The 15,687-nt window shown below is 34.2% G+C and overlaps 2 protein-coding genes and 1 long non-coding RNA gene across 4 annotated transcripts; 1 reads left to right on the forward strand and 2 right to left on the reverse strand.

The window, feature by feature from the left end:
• The first annotated feature begins 1,171 nt into the window (after positions 1-1,171).
• LOC121251528 (vacuolar protein sorting-associated protein 32 homolog 2-like) lies at positions 1,172-6,132 on the forward strand. 2 transcript variants are annotated; one of them, XM_041150801.1, is made up of 8 exons: positions 1,172-1,387; positions 1,614-1,719; positions 3,435-3,534; positions 4,077-4,162; positions 4,286-4,377; positions 4,794-4,908; positions 5,190-5,382; positions 5,766-6,132. In XM_041150801.1, the coding sequence occupies exons 2-7, from the start codon at positions 1,648-1,650 to the stop codon at positions 5,376-5,378; spliced, it is 654 nt and encodes a 217-aa protein (XP_041006735.1). In that variant the 5' UTR covers positions 1,172-1,387; positions 1,614-1,647; the 3' UTR covers positions 5,379-5,382; positions 5,766-6,132. The 2 variants fall into 2 exon arrangements, with proteins under 2 accessions (XP_041006735.1, XP_041006734.1); XM_041150800.1 differs by having other exon boundaries at positions 1,196-1,387; positions 5,756-6,132.
• A 3,556-nt stretch (positions 6,133-9,688) lies between these two features.
• LOC121251529 lies at positions 9,689-10,417 on the reverse strand. The gene is made up of 2 exons (XR_005938043.1): positions 9,916-10,417; positions 9,689-9,779 (listed from the first exon to the last, which is right to left on the reverse strand). It is a non-coding gene; the product is annotated as an uncharacterized LOC121251529 (long non-coding RNA).
• Positions 10,418-10,998: 581 nt separating this feature from the next.
• LOC121251531 (meiotic nuclear division protein 1 homolog) lies at positions 10,999-14,422 on the reverse strand. Its single transcript, XM_041150802.1, has 10 exons — positions 14,241-14,422; positions 13,443-13,523; positions 13,037-13,153; positions 12,770-12,808; positions 12,544-12,651; positions 12,402-12,464; positions 12,254-12,305; positions 12,089-12,133; positions 11,874-11,953; positions 10,999-11,338 (listed from the first exon to the last, which is right to left on the reverse strand). The coding sequence occupies exons 1-10, from the start codon at positions 14,241-14,243 to the stop codon at positions 11,282-11,284; spliced, it is 645 nt and encodes a 214-aa protein (XP_041006736.1). The 5' UTR covers positions 14,244-14,422; the 3' UTR covers positions 10,999-11,281.
• Positions 14,423-15,687: the final 1,265 nt, after the last annotated feature.

Raw genomic sequence — 15,687 nt, forward strand, 5'->3', positions numbered from 1 at the left:
GGAGCGGCGCTACTCAAGTGGCAGAGTAGCAACGCTTTTATGGAAATTATTTCCGATTGCTTACCCGTACTTTTTTTTATTTCTTTTATATTTAACTTTAGTTTATAAATGATCCTCTTATACTAGAAAATATAAATTTTTAAATAGAAATATTTTATACATCGGCTACTAGGTCATCCAGCGTGTAGCGCTGACCGTGACCCCTAATGCAAATTTTATTTTTTTCTTCTTTCTTTGAATCATTTTTTTTTTTAAATTTTAAACATTTTAAAAAATTCATAAATTTATTAATAGTCACTTTTTTAATCATTAAGTAAAATAAAATAAAATATAGGAACGATCAAAACTCGGGGTAAAACTATGGGACAAGTTAGGCTGATTTGAATTTAGATATGATATGAAATGATTTTAGATAAAAGATGAAAGTTGAAAAAAATATTGTTAGAATATTATTTTTTAAAATTATTATTGTTTTGAAATTTGAAAATTATGAATTGAGATTTAAAAAAGTTAAATTTTTTATTATATTTTGTGAGAGAATTTGAAAAAATTATAATGATGAGATGTGATTAGATGAAATATTTTCCGAATCAAAACGGGATCTATCCTTTTGAGATTTTGTTCAAGTTTTCTAATTTAAAATGAGAGAGATAGATAAAGGGAAATTGCTATGTAATATATTTTCATTTAGCTCATCATCTCATCATTATAATTTTTTCAAAATTTTATACAAAATATAATAAATAATTTAACTTTTTCAAATTCTAAAATAATAATAATATTAAAAATTAATATTCTAATAATATTTTATTTAATTTTTAATTTTCATTTAAAACTATCTAATCTCATTTCATTATTCAAACCGCATCTAATGTTTAATGAGTAATATTCAATCAATACACTGTGATGAAAGTAAATGAAAATAATAAATTATATGTTTGTGATAAATAGAATTTTTCTTTTTGAATTTTGGAAGTAGTAAGTGGCTGACTCTCTAGTTTGGATATATAAATAGAATCTCACCTCATTATTATAACTTTCTCAAATTTTTATAAAAATTATAATAAATAATTTAATTTTTTTTAAATTTAAAAATAATAATAATATTAAAAAATAATATTTTATTTAATTTGAATATAAAATTATATAATCTCATCTCGCCATCAAGCGCAAGAGAAAAAAGGGGAAAAAAACAAACAGAAAAGAAAAGAAAACGACGTGAAGAAAAGGCAAAGCAGCTTCCCACCCGCGTCTGGCCCTCAATCTCCAACACGCTTAAGAAACCTAGAAGAAACTAATCTCTCTCTAACAGATAATTCATCGATCCAAAACCCTAATCGATCATTCTGAATCATCTCCCTCGAACTCCTATCCTCAATTTTCAAGGGTCAGTACATGTCTAAATTTTATAGATATGATCCTTTTCTCTTCAATATAATCTCTGATTCGCCTCTGAATCACACAAGTTTCAATTTTACTTGCACCGTTTATCTTTTGAAAGATCAGTTCTCGAATTACTAGTTTTTCTGTTCTATTCGAGATGAGATGAACCATCTCGTTGATTATTATTTACTCTTTTTTCTTTTTTTTTTTCCTTTTGTTGAGTGGTGCAGAAGATCGAGGTGGTTCAATTGGTGAGGATCAACCATGTTTAGCCGGATCTTCGGCAAGCCAAAGCAGGAAACGAATGCTCTAGCCACGCTAGACAAACTAAACGAGGTATGATCGCGATTGCCAATTTATTAACTATTTGATTTATTCGTATACTTTTTTTTTTTGTCTGTTCGTAATGTTGTAAGTTAGAATGGTTATTTATGTATGCTTTTTCTTTAACGGAATCAGATTATAGTTACTGTGGTAAGGTAGGTATTTATCGACGAGAGATTTGTTTAGAGATAGAAGACCATAGATTGGAAAATTATTAAGTACTCATTATAGATAAAGTGGCCATGATATTGTTTACATGAACACTACTTTCTAATGTTATTGCATAATGTAACAGGATAGATATACAACGTTTTCGTACCTTGGAACTCCCTAATAATACAAAGAGATTACAAGTGTTACCCCTGCCCCCCATGGCAAGGCTCAGCCTGGATGAGCCAGCTCGTTGTCCACCCCTTGCTCATATGCCGCCGCCTAGAGCATGAAAATTCTCACTCTCTCTCTCTCTCCCAGTGCCCCCCCCCTCCCCCCCCCCCCCCCCCCCCCCCCCCCCCCCCGGTTGAAAATTATCTGCTTCACCCGTTGTAAAATAAAACCTCATATTTAAGATCAATCATCCCCAAAAATAATCCCTAAATCAAACAATTTAGATCGAGTAAGCCAAATCAAACAAGCCACAAGGCGAAGAAGAAGAGAGAGAATGTCTGAGATTTAAAATGGGTCTCAAATTTCAATTTGCTTAACTTTAGTTTTTTCAAAATAAAATCGTTATTTTTTTATATATTAAATAAGACAAGCTGATAGGTGACTAATGGGCTGAGTTTTGACCTGTCTGTCTTTCCTAAAATCATTTCAGAATCCACCTGCCTGAAGTAATGGTTGGAAAATCTGCCCATTATCCTTACAGATGGGCGGCCCCATCTTCTGGGGCCCACTGCACCCACATAGATTTTCTTTAGTTCCAGCATTTTATGGTTTGATGTTACCGTCCATCAAATTGATTACTTTTTCTGAAGGAACTGTTATGGATTTTGTGAGATGTTAACTGATTTGCATCAAGTGCTGAAAACTTGAAGAAGATGAATATTCTTACTTATTAATAAATTAAGAGCATGAATTCCTAAGTAGCAAAGATGATAATGAAGCTGATTCTACATTTTTCACAAGAAGATGCCAGGGAAACCTAGACTCAGAAATAGGTTAGTGAATGTTCTGTTTTATGCAATGATCCATCGCTGTTCAAACCCTTGGGTGCAAACAACTTTTAGGGGCCACATCCCCATTGGTGAAAAGCCAATGATTTACCTGATATGTGTGATGTGGACACATTACATTGTTTCATAGTCTAACCTGGTAAAAGACACATTGTGTTTGGATGGTCTCCAGGGTCCTCGTCATCAAAAAGGAATTCATACAATTTACTGCTTTTTTTTTTTATGTATTTGAACTATGTGATCAATTCTGCCTGTTTCAAAAATAGCAGATTTTGTGGAGGAAAAAAATATATTAAAATTTGTTAATGTTCACCCCCTTATTATCGGTTTTTGCTTAACATACAACAAGTAAGGCTCTTGAATTGAATTTGAAGAAATAGGTTGATTCATAGGTAAAGCGGAAATTTTTTTGGTAGTGCATTATCACTTCAATTGTGAGATTGGTTTGCCACTTGCACTATCGCTTTTTTTGTATTTGATTAATAATTTTTCATTTATTTTAAATAAACATCGATGACTGATTTGTTTGAACTCTTTGATCCCTGAACTATGTAGACACTTGAAATGCTAGAGAAAAAGGAGAAAGTACTTATAAAAAAAGCTGCTGCAGAGGTTGAAAAGGCCAAGGAGTTCACCAGAGCAAAGAACAAAAGGGGTATGCTCGGATAGCACATTCTTGTTTATCTGTAGAATCTAAAATTTTCTATTGTTGGATTTTTTTCTTGAACTATTATGTACGGAATTCCGTTAATTTTCCAGCGAAGGAAGTTGTAGTTGCATTTTTTTAGTATAATTAGTTAAGAGTTGACTTCCTAAATGATATAATAGGAATCGTTACTAGTTTACTACCTTGCTGATAGACTTGGCACACTAAAGCCACGTGCTTCTGGTTTTACGTTCCTGTGGTTTTATTATGTGGATCCTGTTCTTGTACTGTAAGGGAATTTGATTTAGAATCAAAATGCATGATCGGGTATCTGGCCCTGAAAGCCAATGATGTTTGAGGAACTTCACTTTGAGGATCTCCAATAAATACTGTTGTAGTTTACAGTCACTATTTTTCTTAGAGATTTGTAAACATTGGCATGTTTGAATTTTAGTATTTTAGATTTTCAATGACTAGATTTTTTTACAGTATTATTCACATTTTCTCATTAATTCTTAGATGGTGGAATTCTAACTTATCATGTCGTGCAGCGGCTATACAATGTTTGAAGAGAAAGAGGTTGTATGAACAGCAAGTGGAGCAGCTTGGAAACTTTCAATTGCGTATCCATGATCAGGTGTGCTTGTTATGTTATTTTTAGAGAGTATGAAAAAGGAGAGAGAAAGGGAGGAGGGTGGAAGAGCCTGATCTGCTTTATGTTTGTTGTTGGGATGAAATTGCTGGTATATCAATGTTGCAGATGATAATGTTAGAAGGGGCAAAGGCCACCACTGAGACTGTAGATGCATTGAGAACTGGAGCTTCTGCAATGAAGGCAATGCAGAAAGCAACGTATGTAGCATTTTCCGGGTCTACTCTGCATTGGTCCTTCAATTTCCTTCTTAAATTGCTACTACTTTGTTTATGCATTTTGGGACAACTCTGTTGACCCTGACTATGTTTCAATTCATGGTCTAATATGCAACTTGCATTTTAGCTCAGAAGCTGTCTATATGTATATCATAAACCTCAATGGAATCGTGCTTCCCCTTAAATACTTTCATGAAGCTTTCACAAATGATTATTATTGGAATGGTTTCTAGTCATTCCTGCGGTGCTCACTTGATAAGTAAAAAGTATATTAGGACTACAGCCTCTGACCTAATTTATGTAACTAAATAGCTAACTGTTCTGCTTAAAAGTTTTTGTTGTGGTAATCAAAGTAGCACCTTGGTTGAACTAATAGCAACCATCTTCTCATTGAACAGGAATATTGATGATGTGGACAAGACCATGGATGAGATCAATGAGCAGACTGAAAACATGAAACAGATTCAGGAAGCATTGTCAGCACCAATTGGTGCAGCCGCTGATTTTGATGAGGTTAATGATCTCTTGATTCATTTTCAATCCCCTACAAAAAAGGGCATTCTTTGGTTTATCAATTTCTTGAGCCCTGTTATTTCTGCTGGAGAGTCTAAAGGCCAGTTTGTATTCGCAAGTCATCTCAACTCATTTCAACTCATCTCACTACTATTCATTATTATTCATCAATTTTAACTCATAAATCTCACTACTATTCATAACTCATCTCACTACTATTTACAACTCATCTCAACTCGTCTTCGAATCCAAACGATACCTAAATGTTTTTGTAATTGCAGGATGAATTGGAAGCTGAACTTGAAGAGCTGGAAGGCGCTGAGCTGGAAGAACAACTTCTTCAGCCTGCAACCACTGCTCCTGCAGCTCCAGTGCAGGCCCCAGCAGGTCCGCAACGAAACCGTCCTACTCCAAAACGTACTGCTGAGGAAGATGAACTGGCTGCACTACAGGCTGAGATGGCACTTTAAGCAGGTCCCTTTTTCTCTTCTGATATGATTCATCCACTTTTTTCTTTTCTTTAAGTAAATTGATTCATCCACTTTGACAATGCATATTTTACTTTTCTTGTAATATGATATATCAATTTCTATTATACATCTTCTAAATTACTCATAAAGAAAAAATATACTTCTGAATTATCTGTTGCTCATTCCGTAGTGCATGAAGTATTGTAGTTGGTTGGTGTTCAGTTTGTATAGTCTAGAATAGAACTACGAGTGGTAGACAATGCTACTTTTTCCAAGTTGGAAAGGCCATTCTAATAACAATTGAAACAAATCTACATTGTATGCAGTTTTAAGTATTTTTTTCTCTTTTGGCTTCTAATAGTGAGTTTATTGGTCAGAATTTTGCAGATATTGCTCATGTATTTAATGTCTGGAGTCTATGTAACGGATTGCTTGATTGTTTGATGGAGATTACTACTCTTTCATGCGTTCTGATTTCTGTATGGAATATTGGTAAGCAGACAATGTATATAAAGGTGGCATCAAATAAAAGGAAAGTCACCATTCTGAAATTTGTAATCTACCTTATGGAGCTTCCAAAGTTCCAAACAACTCTTCTTTTATTTTCTTTTTCAAATTTTCATTTTCCAATATTCTGTGGACCATATCTGAGAGCTTACTGAATATCTCCCATGTATTATATTCAAGGAATCTTACCCATCTGAGAGCCATATTCATATATAAAATGAAGAAAGTACCACCTTGTTGCTGTCAACCTTGGATTTGCTTGAATTATTGCTTAGCTAGAATGAATATTATGCTTTTTTGAAAAGGGGGAAAATTTATTGAGGTTAAACATTGGGGGGGTTAGATTATGCATTTAGAAGACGCGTAGTGGCAAGTAGTACTTCTTGGAAAAGGAGCCCATCTCATCTGCCTCTGCATTGGCCAGGCACTCAAACATGCAGTTTATAGGACTGTTTGATATTTCCCCTTCTTTAACAGCACGTATTTCTTGCGTGTGTGAAATGCTATCTCTCGCTCCATGAGGCAAGAGCACCTATATCTTTCCCATTTTTATTGGTGGAGGAGATGAATGAAATAGGAAAAGTGATATGGGATGTAATACATTTGATTTGCTTTATACATAAAAGAGCTTTGCAACCTGATGAACTAAAACAAATCATATCAATTTGTTGTTTTACTTTTGCGAAATCTTTTTGTAGATAAAATATTTCTCAAACTAAAGAGTTGGTCAGGCATTTCTATATTTATGATAAAGAGCAAGTTTAGTCTCAAAATTCGTGTTTTTCTTGTGGTTGTTCAGACTAAAAACTGTGTGTTGATTACTTTAATAGTTATGATTTGCGATAAATAAGTGACATTGTGTTATGTAGCGTCGGTACCCTTGCTATCAGCCCCTTCTTTATGTTCAGCCTTTTGTCTTGTTATTTTGTCTTGTTATTTTAGCAAGTCCCTTTCTTACATGCAACCTTTTGTCTTGTCGCTGAGCCCGCCGATGTTTTGAGCACTTCGCTTACCTTTGTTCCTATGGTCAGGCGAGCATGGGGGCAAGGAGAGGACCACGTGATCCAATCAATTTTTATCAGTGTTCAGACCCTGGGGCAAACACAAAGGCTGCGTTTGGATGTTGAGTTGAGTTCTTTATGAATAGTAGTGAGTTGAGATGGTGAAGTGAGTTTTGTAGGGTCTACTTAAGATGAGTTTAAATGTGTTTAGATGTTAAGATAAATTTAGATATATTTATGGGAAGTTGAAAAAGGTTGTGGGTCACGCGTGTAAAAAAGTGTTGAATTGAAAAATGTTGTGGATTCCACGTGTAAAAATGTTTTGAGTTGAGATGAGTTTAGTAATTTGAGAATTGAGTGTTTGGATGTTAGACTCAGCTTAAAATTAGACTGAACTGAGTTAATCTCAGTTAAGTCTATCAACCAAACGGGGCCCAAGGGCTCAAACCCTGAGGCAAGTAAAGTGGGATCACGTGGGAACTCGACTCCCGAATATGCAAAGAACGACCCTCGATCAAACAATCTCACAAGTATTCGAACCTAGGGTGAGCATCGAGTGCTCAAACCTAGGGGTAAGCAAAGTGGGATCATGTGGAAGCTTGGCTCTCAAACATGCAATGTGCTTGTACCCAAGGCAAGCACTGCTAAAGGCAAAGTGCTTGTACCTCGGTTGAACACCACAAGAAACAAAGTGCTTGTACTCCAAATTAGAACTCCTGTGAGGCGAAGTGCTCGTATCTCAAGCAAGCACCACATGAAGCAAAGTACTTGAACCTAGACAAGCAACCTAGGCCAGTACTCGGGAGGCAAAGTGCTTGCACTTAAGGCAAGCACCCCAAAAGAAGGCGAAGTACTCGCACCAAGGTAAGCACTGCTAAAGCCAAATTGCTCGAATCCCGATCGAGCACCAGAAGAAGCAAAGTGCTTATACCCCAGGTGATCACTTTGGAAGGCAAAGTGCTCATACATTAGGCAAGCACCCTAGGTTTCAAAGTGTTCACCAACCTAGTGAGCAAAGTGGAAAGCGAAAGTGCTTGCATTCCCTGTCTTGTTGCATTTTCCGTTTTATCTTCATTTGCCCGTTTGATTGCAGTTGTCTATCTTATCTTCATTTTTTGGTCCTATTTCCATTTCTCGTCCCATCTTCTCTTTCCGACCTATTGCATTTTTTCAGTCTTATCTCCTTTCTTTCCATCCAATCTTCATTTTTCCGTTCTATAGCATTTTTCTATCCTGTGTAATTTTTTTCATTTATTGTTTTTTCTTCGCATCTTTATTTGTCCGTCATTTTGCATTTTTTCCATACTCTGACTTTTACGGTCCTATCTTTATTTTTTCGTCCTCTAGCATTTTTCAGTCCTATCCCATTTTTCAGTACTATCTTCATTTCTCTGTTATGTTGCATTTTTCAGTTATATTTTCATTTTTTCATCTTGTCACATTTTGTCGCCTATGGTATTTTTCCGTCTTGTTGCATTTTTTCGTCCTATCTTAATTTTTTCATCCCGTTGCATTTTCTGTTCTATTGCATTTTTCCGTCATATTTTTTTTCCGTGCTATTGCATTTTTCCATCCTATTAGACTATAGTTTTTCACTTTGTCATGGGTTCTTGTTAGACCATTCTAGACATGCATATTATAATTTTTTAGCATTTATTTACTCAATTAAATTTGACACATTTATCGAGTGGAGAGTTAAGCGCATGCATTGCATGTGCTATTCTCAACTAGTAATATGGAAAAAAAAGACTTTGGAGAGAGATCTGCATAATACATTTTAAGAGCACGAGCATTGACTTAGTCAAATATCAGTGTATCTCCAAATTTTGCCTAACTATAACTGAAATGGTCGGAATTGGAGTAGTCAAAACTCCTCAACTCCACTTTTGAGCTACAGTAATTCCAAATTTTTTTTCAAGTTTGTGAGTTACTGTTCATATCAAAAGGAATTTTTTATTCCAAAATTTTTACTGCTCAACCCTCTCCTCTCTCTCTCTCTCTCTCACCCTCCCTCTCTCGTATTTGATTATAGGTTTTATGCTTGCATTTCTCCCTTAAGAGGAAATCAAAAAAAGAGGATTTTTCCAAATTATTATGATACAGATTTTTACAGATTAGCATGATACAAAATTTTCATATTTGCACTAAGTTTTATTGGACATGATGAACGAGTATGAGTTGCTATTAGAAGACAAAGACATTGCTCACAAGAATTGTAGATGTGATATATGTTGGATAATTAGGTTGAAAAAAAAAATCAAATAGTTGGGAAACAATAAATTAATTAAAAGTTAAATTATTAATTAATATATAGTTAGTGTAATTATAAAATATGAAAAGAAAAATTAAAAAAATATTATTTTTTTGGCTAATATAAGGTTATATCTTGAATAATTTTGATTTTATACAAGACGTGTAATTTTAGCTAAATTTTAGAAATAACTTTAGTTAGACCGATTCCAATGCTCTAAGTTGGATTACATTCAGATATTTGAAATGCACGCAAAATTGACTGTCGGTTCTTAGAAGAAAAAAAAGAATAGTACAGGTTTTCAATTATGGTGGGACTTTGAAAACGCACAAATGGGTGATGACTAATGAGTAACGACGGGGTAACATAGAAGTGGAAAAAAAATAATAATTGGAAAAAAAAAAAAAAAACAAATGGAGGGAGAGAGAGAGAGAGATTCACAGAAAAGGATGGGAAAAGAAGAAGGAAAAAAAAAGAATCTTCAAATTGGAAAGAATAGGGGTGTACACAAATGGTAATACAAGATGAAAGAATAGGTTGCAAGCATGAGATTGAAGAGTTCTCAATGAATCATATACGTAAGTAGCAGAGCAACAGCCATCAGCACGTACGCAATTCCTTGGTCAATTGCTAATGCTACCCCTGCAAAATTAACATCCATAACCAACCATATCAGACTGCTTTACAAACACCACCCAAAAAGAAACTATGAACAATTCAATCCCCTTCTTAATAACATGTATTTGCAGTGTGTGTGACAGAAAGGGAGGGAGCAGACCACGACATGAAGGGCCAGGCGCAGGTGCAAGGCTCTGGGCATGGATGGAAGGCATCCCCATTGTCAATAATACAAGTGCAAAAGAGGCCATTACTAGCAACTGAACCCTCAACATCTCCATTGTAATTGAATCTAAAACTCCTATTTGGGATTTCTTTCTTCTATATATGACTTAAAAAACCAGAACTCCTTCAGCACTTCAATGTGTTTGATTTGATTTGCCTTTAGCATTTATAAAGAGGAAGAGAGAGAGAGAGAGATAGAGAGAGAGAGAGAGGCAAAAGTCTTCGGGCTGGGAGAATCTTCATTAAATAGAAGGCCAATCTGGCTTATAATTGCTGTTATAAAACAAGGCTTTTAGACCCATATATTTTGGGTCTTTAGATTATTCCATGTGTACCGGCATATGTGGGTGCACGTTCACTCTCCACGCATTGTCGAGCTGTCTACAGAGACAAGACCTCTTACAACGAAAGACACCTCCTTTTTACTTTAATACGGCCACATGGGTAAAAAAATAAAGAAAAATTTAAATATACAACAGACTACTTGGTCGTTGCTTTGGCCTGGTCTCAGAATTCAAGAGGGACGAAGGGCGTTAAGTTTTACCTCGTCTCAGAATTCAAGAGGGACGAAGGGCTTTAAGTTTAACCTCATTTATTTTGACAGATGATATAAATTGAGAATAAAATTAAAAATTAAAAAAAATATTATTAAAATATATTTTTTAATATTATTTTTATTTTAAAATTTGAAAAAATTAAATTATTTATTTTATATGAAAAGTTGAAAAAATTGTAATAATTAGATGAGATAAATTACGAAAACAAACGAGTTAGGGACAGCTCGATATTATCTTTGATGTCTATTAAAGCAACAGCAAAGAATAATAGAAAGTTGGGACTGGGCAGCTCGATGTTAACTTAGCAATGAGCTGGCATGAACACAACATGTATTAATCAATACCATTATGGAAAAGAATTTGCAACAGATGCTGTTTAGAGGTTGTGGGCATATCAAGATCTTAAAATTAAGCTCATTTCCTTTTTTTATTAAGGTTAGAGAGCAAATGAGAAAAGAAGCTGCCATCGGAAACAAGAGATTTCCCATTTAATCAAAAATCCTCCACAGAATAGTTCTGCGACACGGGAATCGGACACTATTTTTTCGAGCATCAAAACCTATTTTTAGCTCAACATTCTGATTTCATAAAGCATTAAGCAGAACAGCAGCACTCATTTGGGAAACTGTCACAAGGCTGGATGTCAATCTGCATTCTAGTTGTGAGAAACTCGTCAAAAGAAAATATAAGCCATAACTCCCATAGCTTTAGGAGTTAGAATTCCTCAAGCATCTAATCACCACCTCAGCTTAGTGGAACTGCTGATAGCTCCAGATAGTCGAAATCGTCAGATATTCCAACCTGCAATTAGATTTAATAGCAAATACATCAGAAAGGAGAGAAGAGAAACTCACCAAATAAGGCTACTGGTCTTAAGCACATGCTATTGCTCTCCCCAATTATGGAAAAAGTTATTATCCTTAAAAAAAAAAAAAAAAAAAAAAAAAAAAAAGGTTTTAGTCCAATTTATGGGGAATGACCAGAACACAAAGGTGCCTGATCTTCATTACAAAAAAAAGATTTACTGGGTTTTCTTTTAGGTTGACATGTAGGATGCATTCATGCAATCCGAGAGACATATATTGGAGTTGGCTCCAGTCTTTCTTTTTTCCTTTATGAAAAAAAGCTAGTAAAAAATGTGGATGCCCAAACACTGTGGGTAGTTAGTAGGTATCATGGCTATATAAGCTTATTGCACGAACTAACACGATTTGAGGAAACAAGCCCACAAACAATGAACAACACCATCCAACACCTAAGTGGCAACGAGGTGTTTTATTTATCTGTACCGTTTGCAAATACACAATATGCATAATGAAGAAATCAGGCAATGTACCTCCTTATACATGTTTTCAAGCTGTTCTTTGGCCTGGGGAAAGTTGTTTGAACACCATTGCCGCAGTGTGAAGATGTTATCTGTGGAGTTTTAGCCCATAAAAATAAAAACAAAAAGTTGCAGTTAAAGTTCACAATCTATAGGAACCAAAAACATCCAAGTAAGAAAACAAAAAAGAAAAAACAAGGGAGAAAACATAGGCGTAGAAGGTAAACCTGTCCATCTGTTAGCTGCTGCATGGGCCACTTCAATTGCATCCTCTGCCGTTAAATTTTTAAAACGATCAGTACACAATATCATCAGTTAAGTCAATTCCTAGATTTGATAAAGTTAAAAATATACTGTTTTTGTATCAACTGGGATTATAAGAATTTCTTAACTCATTGCTTCAAAAGCAGCTGGATCATTATCTGCATACTGACACATCTCATCCTGATAATGTAAAAGACTTGTAATCACAAGCTTGAATAAAAAAATACATGTTTCTTGATGCATTAGTCATTACAAAGGAACAGGATCCAATCCAACCTTCAGCATATTATGCTTTTTCTCTATGGCTTTTAGCTCAGCTAAGGCCTTCTCACGTTCATCCTGGTAAAGCTTTCTAGTCAGATACAAGGACATGACACTCCATCCTTGCCCTTTTAAGAATGAGATGAAATGGACTTACAGATTCCTCTCGTCCCTTCTTTAATGCATCACATTGGTCAACTAGTTCCGCAAGCCGCTTCTTACTGCTTTGGAGATCAGATTCAAGTTTGCGATACACATTCCTAAGCTGGTCAAAAGTATCGGCAAAGTTCAATGAATTTGTTACATCAACATGTATTAGAATATGGGACACCAATTCAAAGCACCAAAATTGAGGTTAACAAATACAGCAATTAAATCCTCACCTGATTTCCAGCACAGCTAGGAAGGCTCCAAAAATACACCTGGTATTTCAAAATTATTAGCACTCTAAAATGATGGGATAAATTGTCTATGTAATATTGTAATATCATTTGATAGTTACTGACGAAATAAAATTATCATTGACAGTTGTATAGAACAACTTCGTCTGCAAAATTCGCTTGTGCACACATGATATCTCTACAACAGAGCTACATACGCAAAGATATGAAACTTCAGTTTTAACATCCCCTCTAAAAATGTTTACTTACGGAGGTTCCTATCTTGTCTTTTGAAACAAGGTCATCATCCACTAAACTTTGGACGACATCTTTCACAGACTGAGTAATCACCCCTTTCCTGGGGCCCAACTTCTCAAGCTCCTTAAGCTGAAATCATCAAGAAAGCATATAAATGTTGCAGTTTTCCACGTAATGGTATATAATTCAACAATTTAGTTGAAAGAGAATGTAAGAATACCCTTGTGGAACCAAAGCTTGAAACTAAGGCGATCAAATGATACAACGAATAAGTTCATAAGTCAACTTAATAAACACAAACTTTCCATCCTTTGATGGTCATCTTTTTTAGTATAGATATTTTCCATAAGGCTACGAAAACATGAAAGAAAGAAACAGTACTGCATACTCGACTAAAAAAGCAATCCAGTGTACTCACAAGGAAGAAGTCTTGAGATTCATAGAATATTTGAAGCATCTTCTCACGCTTCTCTTCCAATGAAAGACCCCGTTTCTTAGACTACAACAAGAATCAAGCATTGTTATGCAAATAAGAAATCATGGCTAGCAAAATAACAAGCTATAGCAATATGTTGAGGGGAAAAAAGGTAGAACCAACAGAAAAAAATTGTAAATGACATGCTAAATATATGTAGTCCTGAAAATGATAATCGTTTTCACAGATAGGGAAGGGGCGCTCTCATTTTTCTCAGTTATTCTTCCATTTATAACACACTTAATTTTAAATGCATCCATAACTTAAAACAATGTAATTCTGTACGCCTATGTTTGGTAGTCCGAGAAAATTTGTCAATTTCACTTCAAATTTAATCTTAATTATACTTCTAACAGACTCAAACAAATTAAAAAAAAATTGCTGCATTCCTCTGCGAGTAACCAAACAGAGCAGTAATGCATGAGCCGAGGAATCAACGCTAGGGTTTATAGATTTATAATTGAATCTCACAGACCATAATCTACAATATATTAAAAAAATTTCACGAAAAGCTCAAAAAATTGAAAATATACTCATCCGCCCGACCACAACCACCCCCCCCCCCCCCCCAAAAAAAAAAAAAAAAAAAAAAAAAGAAGACAAGAGAAGAAAATATTAAGTCAAAACAAGTAACATAGGTAGAAGATACGGATCTGATGGCATGGTCAGGATCAGATATACCAAGGCAAAATAGTAGAGACGAGAGATTAAATTGGGGTTTAGAGGGAATGATTAAACTACCATTGCAATGGACCGTTCGGATCGTTTCGCGACGAAGACGACGACGACGGCTCAGATAGAAACAAGAGTGTCCAAGAAGGCTCTCAAGCAGTGTTCTGTGCGAAATCAGAACCTTCTGATTAGGCGGGAAAAGGGTGGATATTGCTGTCTACGTATATATAAGGTTGAATTACTCGCATGCGCAGTCCCACTCAGTACTCTATTTGCATTCCGGGACTATATATGCATGCCTTTTTCATTTAAAAAAATTGATATTATTATAATTTTAATTTTTTTATAGCATAATTATATGAGTTTGTATGAGTAATTTCTATTTAGAGACTGTATGCCATGCGAATATGGGTAAAATGATAAGAAAAATAATAGTTATAACCGTAATTGCATAAATGTCATGCAATAAAAAATAAATAAATACAGAACTAATATGAAAAAAATTAATTTTTTAACAATAAATCTCACTTTTTTTTAAAATAAATACACAATACTTATACACTCCAAAACCATATATAACATTACTCAAATCATAAACACCAAGTGCTACTCTACAGTTTATCTGCAACTTTACATTAAAAAATTATTTCCTTTCACTCTCATTCAAAATTATTGTATGGTTAAGCATTAATGAAAGTAGATTTGTTTTTACTGTAAAATATATATATATATATATACATATTGTACTAGCAACAGTTTAAAATACATGAAAAAAATAATTATTTAACATTTAATTATAAATAGATTGTGATATAATTGTTATTATATCATTTTTCATGCATATATTTGCTTATGGGAAAATTATTGAACACTCCCGATTCCCTTACAGTATGGATTAGGTAACACTTAGGATATGTTTGGAATCTAAACACATCTCAACTCATCATTATAATTTTTTTAAATTCTAAAATATTAATAATATTAAAAATAATATTCTAACAATATTTTATCATCTCAACTCAATTTAACTCATTTCAATATCCAAACGCAGCCTTACTAATGTATGTTGGTTGCCACGTTAGTTTAGAAATAGTAAGGTCTTGTTTAGTTATACAGATGAGATGAAAATTAAAAATTAAATAAAATATTGTTATAATATAACTTTTTAATATTATTTTTGTAAAATTGACAATTATTTAAGAGTCGGGCTACTCTGCCGTCCAGAGTAGCCCGCTCAAGTGTACCGCACAGCATTTTTAATTTTTTTTTTCCTTTCATTTTTCTTTTCATATTTTTTTAATATATTTAAATATTTTTAAAAAATAAAAAAAATATACCACTACATTTAAAATCACTTACTTCATCATTCAATAAAATAAAAAAATAAATAAATTTGACCAAGCGATCAAACCGAGCGGTACATTATGGGCGGCAGACTAGCGTTTTCCATTATTTAAACATCAAGCATTCCTTAAAAAAAAAAAAAAGCATACGAGAAGAGTCGAAAAAAAGAACA

This window comes from Juglans microcarpa x Juglans regia, chromosome 2S, assembly GCF_004785595.1.
Source record: "Juglans microcarpa x Juglans regia isolate MS1-56 chromosome 2S, Jm3101_v1.0, whole genome shotgun sequence".
Lineage (NCBI taxonomy): Eukaryota > Viridiplantae > Streptophyta > Magnoliopsida > Fagales > Juglandaceae > Juglans > Juglans microcarpa x Juglans regia.

What these genes read in the sequence shown, in the direction of transcription:
- LOC121251528 (XM_041150801.1), top strand. Translation starts at nt 1,648, where the DNA reads ATGTTTAGCCGGATCTTCGGCAAGCCAAAGCAGGAAACGAATGCTCTA. An exon ending in CAGAGCAAAGAACAAAAGGG is followed by an intron (nt 3,535 to 4,076) that starts GTATGCTCGGAT and finishes CATGTCGTGCAG; the next exon opens with CGGCTATACAATGTTTGAAG. An exon ending in CAGCCGCTGATTTTGATGAG is followed by an intron (nt 4,909 to 5,189) that starts GTTAATGATCTC and finishes TTGTAATTGCAG; the next exon opens with GATGAATTGGAAGCTGAACT.
- LOC121251531 (XM_041150802.1), bottom strand. An exon ending in AGAAGGGACGAGAGGAATCT is followed by an intron (nt 12,465 to 12,543) that starts GTAAGTCCATTT and finishes AAGCTTTACCAG; the next exon opens with GATGAACGTGAGAAGGCCTT. An exon ending in AAAAGCATAATATGCTGAAG is followed by an intron (nt 12,306 to 12,401) that starts GTTGGATTGGAT and finishes TTACATTATCAG; the next exon opens with GATGAGATGTGTCAGTATGC.